Source organism: Dermacentor silvarum, chromosome 1 (genome assembly GCF_013339745.2).
Source record: "Dermacentor silvarum isolate Dsil-2018 chromosome 1, BIME_Dsil_1.4, whole genome shotgun sequence".
In the NCBI taxonomy this organism is placed as follows: domain Eukaryota; kingdom Metazoa; phylum Arthropoda; class Arachnida; order Ixodida; family Ixodidae; genus Dermacentor; species Dermacentor silvarum.
The window spans coordinates 61213696-61221924 of NC_051154.1; the positions used below are offsets into that span (position 1 = coordinate 61213696).

The 8229-nt window shown below is 45.8% G+C and overlaps 1 protein-coding gene across 1 annotated transcript; it reads right to left on the minus strand.

The window, feature by feature from the left end:
* Positions 1 to 1752: 1752 nt before the first annotated feature.
* Positions 1753 to 2337, minus strand: LOC125943358 (histone-lysine N-methyltransferase SETMAR-like). The gene has a single exon (XM_049662658.1). It carries the CDS (start codon positions 2335 to 2337, stop codon positions 1753 to 1755), a length of 585 nt encoding a protein of 194 aa, XP_049518615.1.
* Positions 2338 to 8229: the final 5892 nt, after the last annotated feature.

Here is an 8229-nt window from a genome sequence, read left to right on the forward strand (position 1 = left end):
ACAATTCGATGGTTTCCTCGCACCTACAGGAGTCGCACATCGGGCTCTCGGCCATTCCCATACGATAGGAGTAAGCGTTCGTGAATGCCACTCCCAGCCACAAGCGGCATAGCAAGGTTGTTTCGCCGCGGGAAAGGCTAGGTGGCAGTTGTAGCCGTAGCAAGGGGTCAAGCTTATGCAAACGGCAATTGAAGGCACTTGAACTCCAGAAAGCTTGCGACTTTTTTGCGTGCAAGCAGACGAAATTCCCTGGCAGTGTCCGTCCTCGCCAAAGGTATTGGACGCGTCTGGGTGTCTTCGTGGGCAGACAGGGCAGCCCTGTCAGCAAAGTCGTTGCCGACGATGCCACAGTGAGCAGGAATCCACTGAAAGATTATGTTGTGCCCTGTTTCCAGAGCATGGTGGTGTACTTCCCGGATGTCGGATATCATCTGCTCGTAAGTTCTGTGTTGTAAGACAGACTTGATACTGTGAAGAGCAGCCTTAGAGTCACACAATATGACCCATTTCTGTGCCGGCTCATCGGTGACGTAGGTCACAGCTGCATGGAGAGCTGCAAGTTCTGCCGACGTAGATGTATAGTCATATGTGACAATTTGAATTTAGCCTGCTTATCTGGAACGACGAATGCGGCAGTTGAGCTGGTAGGTGAGGTCGAACCGTCTGCATGTATCGTATGTGTATGCAGTCGTGATATGTCTGGTGCAGTAATAGGAGCGTCAGTTGCTTCAGAGCCTGCGACGGATGATGGTCTTCTTGGTAATTGCGGGAATAGCAAAATTCACTTGAGGCTGTCGTAGGCACCACACTGGAGATGAAGGCTTCGCCGCCGGTGTATAAAATGACGGTATGCACTCTTGATGAGCGCTCATCACTTTTGAAAAGGTCGCTTGAGGTCTCTCGGCTGGTAGGGAAGCTAGGCGATGGTCGGGTATCCTTGGCAGATGAGGAATATGCGCTGTGAGGGAGTCGACAGCTACGTGTGTCTGGATCGTGTGCTCTCTCGCGATGGCTATTGTTGCTGTTGTTGAGGTGCACCGAGGCAGCCCTAAACACGTGCGTAGGGCTTGACCTTGTATGCTCTCCAGAGCGCGAATGTTCGTCTTGCATGAATTTGACATAGCTGGCAGACTGTAACGAAGGAGTCCCAGGATGAGTACCCTGTAAAGCTGCAGCATAGAATGGACTGGCACACTCCAGTTTCTCCCGTAGAGAAATTTGAAGACCTGAGGAATAGCAATTAACTTCATCAGATAGACGCTGTGAGGGCTCCACGAGAGGTTGCGGTCGATGATGGCACCCAGAGGGCGATGCGTCTTAACATAGGACACAGTTTTACCGTTGATCGAAACGGGATACAATGACATTTATTTGCGCGTAAAGCCAACCAATGCGCACTTTTCGGTATACACATCGAGGCCTTGTTCTCGCAGATAAGACGCCGTCTTGGTTGCCACCCGCTGAAGTCTGGCCCGCACCTGTGGGCGAGGCCTAGATGCAAATGTCGTCGGCGTACATGGAGACATGAAGTGTCCGCGGTAAGTACTCCACAAGTCCTACCAAGACGAGATTGAAAAATATAGGGCTCAACCCTCCACCCTGCGGCACACCACGCAGATGTAATGTTCCGAAGTTGGGTCGTCTTCGGTCTGTAAGAAAACGCACCTCTCAGTCAAATACGAGGGGCGTTCATAAAGTTCGTATTATTGGCATGAAAAAAGAGAGACAAACAAACAAAATTTTATTGGTAGTTTAATACCTCTCTACATAAAATCCTCCCAAAGTCACGCACTTCTGCCAACGATGCATGAGCTGCCGCAGTCCGGTGCGGTAGAACTCTTCATTTTGAGAGTTCAGGAAGAGCTCGACTTGAGTGATGACTTCTCCGTCATCCCGAATATGTTTCCCACGCACTGTGCTCTTCATGCGAGGGAAGTGGAAGAAGTCACTTGGTGGGCGGTCAGGTGAGTATGGCGGGTAAGGTAAAATTTCGTAGCCTAAGGAGCCTGAATGCGCCGCCGTCACATGTGCTAAGTGAGTCGGCGCATTGTCATGGTGCAGACGGACGCCTTTCGTGAGCTTTCTTCTACGCTTCTCCTTGATAGCACCTCGCAGCTTGGTGAGAAGCTCGCAATAGTACTTTGCTGTAATAGTTTGGCCTTTGCTGGAGTAATCTGTGAGAAGAGCACCACGGCAGTCCCAGAAGACGCTCAGGATGACCTTGCCTGATGACGGCAGAGCCTTGGCCTTTTTTGGCACGGGTGAGTTTCCGTGCTTCCATTGTTTACTTTGAAGCTTTGTTTCAGGGTAATAATTGTGCACCCAACACTGATCCATGGTTATCAGGCATTCAAAAAGTCGTTGTCGCAAAGTTTCAATATTTGTGCGGCTGCTTCGTTCCGCAAGTCTTCTTGCACTGGAGTCAGCAAACACGGAACCCAGCACGCGGCAACTTTCGTCATATGCATGTTATTTTGAAGTATGTTGTGCACAGAGCCTGAAATCAGGTTAACCTGTGCTACTAATTCTTCAACAGTTATCCGCCGGTCAGCGAGTACGAGAGCCTCCACTTGTGCAGCAATTTGTGTTCACCATCGAGCGAAGGGGGGCCACTTCGTTCTGCGTCGTCCAGGCTTGTTTGACAGCACTGAAATCGTCTGCGCCATTTGACAACAGTGTCATAGGCTGGGACATTGTCACCGTACACCGCCACCAGCTTGGCATCTGGCATCAGTTTTGGCATCTTGTCCCTTCAAATACAGAAAGCGGATCACTGCACGTGTTTCGACTTTCCCGATGGGTGCTGCCATTTTTGCTTTGGCCCCATAGCGGTGTTGCGCGGTATTATATAGAACATTAGTTTTATATTACGCTAAAACTAGACAGACGCACACTCATTTTGATGAATATTGTGCACGCCTTTTCTAAATCTGTCGCACTGATAATACGAACTTTATGGACACCCCTCGTAGTCCCGAATCCATTGATAGATCTGGCCACCAACCCCAACAACCTCAAGTGAGTTCAGTATGGCCTCATGGGCGACGTTGTCGTATGCTCAGGTCGTAATAAGTGCAACTGATAGGCGTATGAGGCTTTTCTGTCCTTGAACCCAGGTAACGAGGTCCATAACATTGTCGATGGATGAGCGTCCTCGACGAAAGCCAGCCATGGGGTCCGGATAAATGTTGAATCGCTCGAGGTACCATTGAAAGCGAGCAAGAATAATTCTTTCCATCACTTTGCCGACGCAGCTCGAAAGCGCAATCGAAAGCAAAGTAATATATGCTCCTGAGACAAATACAAATAACGTGTGCCCACACGATGACAAAAATATTTTAATAATGATGGAAAAGCGGCCACTCTTTCTGCACCAACTTAATAATGCTAGCCTAGATGGTCGTCTTGGTCACGATTGCAACGAGCAGCTGAAATTATCTTGCTTACGAGCAGCCTACGTTCCATTTACGTTCCTCAACGGACGGAAGTTGGATACAATTAACTCTGAATGACATTTCTTACTTCAGGTAATACTTCGCTTTACGAGATGCATGCAGCAAAACAAAGTTACACTTAAATTTACTCTCCCAATGAGATAACAATTAAGCGCTTCCTTTTCTCTCTCTTTTTCTTTCTGTCAACCGGGGTCTTATTGTTTACTTGATGATAGGCTATCTTAAAGCTTGGCTTCAGTCCCCTAATGTGTATATACCGGGTGTTCAAAATTAAGCTTTAAAGAATTTGTAAAAATTGCCTGTGGCAGGTATAGCGTAATTCTCATCGTTGAGCTGGGTTATTCTATGAGGTGGACATTAGTAGCTCGAGAAATCGAAACACGTATTCAACTCATTAACAAAAATTGACTAATGAACTTCTAAGTTATTTACCTTACGACACATATTGCAATTTGCGAATTGTAGCCGGTGAGCTTGTCAGGCGTATCCACTTGGAATGAATTTCCAGAATGACACCAGTTTGGAGATATGCGCAATAAAACTCGCCGCAAAAATGCAGTGTTGTTCCACTTACTTTTGTACCAAGATGCTGTTTTATACATTGAAGCACCAAAGTAACTGGAACGCCCATGTATTTCGTCCCGCACTTTGGGAAATAATATCTCGAAACTGGTGTCATCCTGGAAATTTATTTCAAGTGGATGCGTCTTGCAAACTCACCGGCTACAATCCTTAAATTGCAATTGCAATTGCAAAGTAATTAACTAAGAATTTGATTAGTCAATTTTGGTCAATTAGTTGAATATGAGTTTCGATTTCTCGTGCTACTAATCTCCGCCTCTTCGAATAATCCAGCTCAACAATAAGAATTATGCAACCTGCCACTGACGATTTTAAAAAAATTTGTAAAGCTTAATTTTACACACCCTGTATATATATATATGTATATATATCATACCATAAGAAGCTAGCAAACCAACATGATATGATTATGAATAATCGGGCCCCTCGGTTCCCTTTCTTCTCGTTGGGATATATATATATATATATATATATATATATATATAAATAAATGGTGACAATGGCTGAACAGTTCGACCCCCGCATTTGAAGGTTTACGTTCTTCTTTCTTTTTATTTTTTTTATACTACAACAACTGATTGCACGACAAACGTGAACAGTACGTTACCTACTACGTTACTTTGTAGCAATTAACAACAATATAGGCACAGGAAAAAAAAAGTACACCGAGTTTAAATATATTCGAGGCCAGTCATAAATGAGACATCTCGGGAAAGCACATACACTGTGACGGTGAATTAAGCGAGCAAGTTCTAAGCATAACCTGGAGCATCTGACTAAATTGCTCAATGTTTTGCTAGAAATTTTCGTACAACCCTCTTCCAGCGGACCAACTTGCATCTTCACAACATCACCCTTCAGGGCAGATAAACGCATGCAGCTTCTCAAGACTGCTCAGCCAGCCGTGATGTATGGATACCGCTGCAAATCGTGTTTTCTTGTTGCCTTGCTTACGCTCGCAGGCACTAAAGCCTTGTGGTGCGAGACTCCACGCCAAAGAAGCATATACACTCGCGATATCAGAAGTACCACTATGAACTTTCATTCGGACATATACAGTGGTATACCGCTGAGAACCACATCCAGAAAAGAAAATGTGCCGTTCAAGACGTGCTTACTCGAATTGTAGGCTTTCAATAAAAGAGAAAGTAAGCTTACAGCAGCGTCACATGGGTTATCAGTGTGGTAACATCTGCGAAAAGCGCTTTCAATCCCACGAAGGTGCACGGAATGAGAAGATTGCTTTTCAGCTTATACATCAACCTTTCATTTCATTTTATTTCATTTTATATACTCGCACCTTAATGGCTCAAATGCCTTGCCATCACAGAGGCGGATGGGTAGGGGAATGATGGCACACAGTGCAGGAAAGCAGGAACCAACAGAATTAATGTGACAAAAAGGTTATCACTTCTTACAAAATTATGGATACAACACGATTCAACTACGAACCAAGTTGACAGGTCTTACAACAAATTGAGCATATTTAGAATATACTTTTTTATTGCGATAGCAATTATATGGACACTCAAAAGCAGATTTCTGCCGTCGGCGTCGCCGTCGCCGTCGGCGTCGCCGTCGCCGTCGCCGTCGCCGTCGCCGTCGGCGTCGCCGTCGCCGTCGCCGTCGCCGTCGCCGTGAGGTTCCGTATGACGTCATTTGGAGATGAAATCGTCGCCGCGCGCCGAACGCTGTATGTGCGAGTGAAAGGGCGCGAGGGGCGCGTCTTTCACGGGGAGTGAACGCACGGCGGAGAACAAACGCGCGTTCTGCGCCGTGCTCGCTTAAGGGCTGCAGAAGTAGGCGTCTCTTTTCTCCTTTACAATCACCATATATGTAGAGCAAACGCGCCTTCTTCGGACGCGCGAGAGGCCGTGGGGGAGGGGGAGGGAAGGGAGGCGACGTTTAGCTGCGGCACCAAGTGCCTATTTATATCAGAGGCTCCAGCAACAGTCACCAACGCCGCACGCATTTTGAGCTAACGCGGGCAAAACGCCGATGGCGTCGACAACAGTTCTGCGTGTTGTTGCTACCAAAGCCGCTCACCTTACTTCGTATGACATTGCTGTGTTGCTATCGCATTCATTGCTTCGCCCTTAGGGCGAAACTGTGACATTTTTTATTAACTGTATGCAAGGAGATGCTGGTGTCTGTTAGACGGCGCCGGCTACTCCTTTTTATTGATAGATGAGCTGAAAAACAAAACAAAAAACAAAAAAGAATATGAAATATTCTACAGATATGCGCGGTGAAACAACATTTTGGCCAGCATGTGGACGGTTGGCGGTTAGAGAGTTTCTCACAAATTGTTTATAGTCAGTGCACGAAACTGTATCATCGCATGAAGAATAAATTGATAAATAACTAATATACCAAACTAAAATAAAGAAATAAAGTCTTTATTGGTAGTCTAAGAATACTTTCAACCAGTGAAGCGTTCGCATCATGTTCTGTCAGCTGTTCAGATTTCTACGGATACAGGTAAAAAGATCGTAACTCATTGCCAACGTGCGATCATCTTGCGTGCTATTGCGCGGCTGTCCTTCAGCTTCAGGTGAGACGATAGCTTCGACAGTAGTTTAAATAACTGTGCTATAATGGAATGTAAAAAAAGTCAAATTTTCCAATATCCTCTACAGGTTTGCAGACGCGCACTTGCGCATCGGCTTTAATGGCTTGGGGACGTGAAAATGCACCGCCATTAGACGCTCTTTTCCTCAAAATACGGAGTGTGTTCAATTCTCCGCGCCTCATCCTAATCGATTTTTCTTGCGTTTGGCTGACAGCAAAACGCTGAAAACCTCCAATTCCCCATGGTTGCATTACACTCTATGCTCGGTCTGGTTGCGCAACGAACTTTTAATTGGTTCGGTCGAGAGGTAAATTTATTGACGGCAAGCGCTTCTGTAGCGGTGCTGCTTCCCAAGCGGGGTCGCCACGAGACATCGTGAAAGCTAGTTAAGAAAAGTGCCTCGGCCCGTCTGTACCCGTAAGCAATATTTAACGACGCTTGCAGTACGTGCTTCGAAAAACAGCAGAATGAGACAGGCATAGGCACAAGTGACCTACTCCACACAGCCGAGCTCTTAATGGAACTCCGAGGCCCTTAATTTTTTTGTAATGTAAGATGATTATACTTTTATTTTTATATAATATTGTCGAATTTATATTTGTGTTTTCGATACCCTCGAGTAGACGAGAAAAGTAAAGTCTTAGCGCCACACTAAGCATTTTGTCTTAACTGCGTCGCTTTTTTTTTGTGACAATTAATATTGCTAGGGCATTAACGTTTCGAAATTTCGAAGCTAAGTTCTGGATATACAGGAAATCAATAAATAACTAACCTACATAACTAAAATAGACAAATAAAAGCTTCATCAGTAGCTTTAGAATACTTTCAACCACCTGAAGCCTTCGCATCATTTTCTGTCAGCTGTTCCGATTTCTACGGATACTGTGTCACTTTATAATTTTTTTTCACGTTTCCCCATCGTTCATCCGCCGCTTCTTCATAAATGTTTAGCAAAGTGTGATTTTGACCGAGTTGGCCTTTCATTGCCCTGAACCAGTGCATATACCAGTGTCGTATGTGCTAAATATCAATACTACGTGGATTCCCATTGAAGTTTGCAGCCGCCCTTTTTCCGGTGTAAAACTAGGAACCGCAAAGAGCTGTTGCCTTCTCTTTTTTTTTTTCAGGATCCTGTAGCGTGTCATTTAGACATCTACCCGTTTCTCCTATATGTATATCTTGCCATCGGGCAGCGCGATCAGGCAGAGCACTTCTACTTCTCGCTCAACAGACGCTTCTGTGATCGACATGGCAAAACTTTTGTTTAGGCTATCACAACTGGTTTCAAAGGTTTTATTGGCTTCGCTACACAGGTAAAGATTAAGCGGCTTATTCGAAACGGGCGATGTGCGGAAGGCAGCGCAAGGGACCACTGAGACTGAGGATGTCGGACCTCAGAAATCTGCCGCAACTCCGCTACTTGCGAAGTGAGCCTGTCCACTGTACATGGGGAATAATGACCTCGTCTTAGGGAAAGGGGCATAGCGTAGCATCGATGGCAGCACGTGCACCGTCTATGATGTTGTCGGCAAGTTCGGCAAGTTCACAGGATGAATTCTCACGGGTTGTGATGACGCTCATTGTTACTGTAGTAGCAGGGGAGCGGGGAGGAGGGGGAGG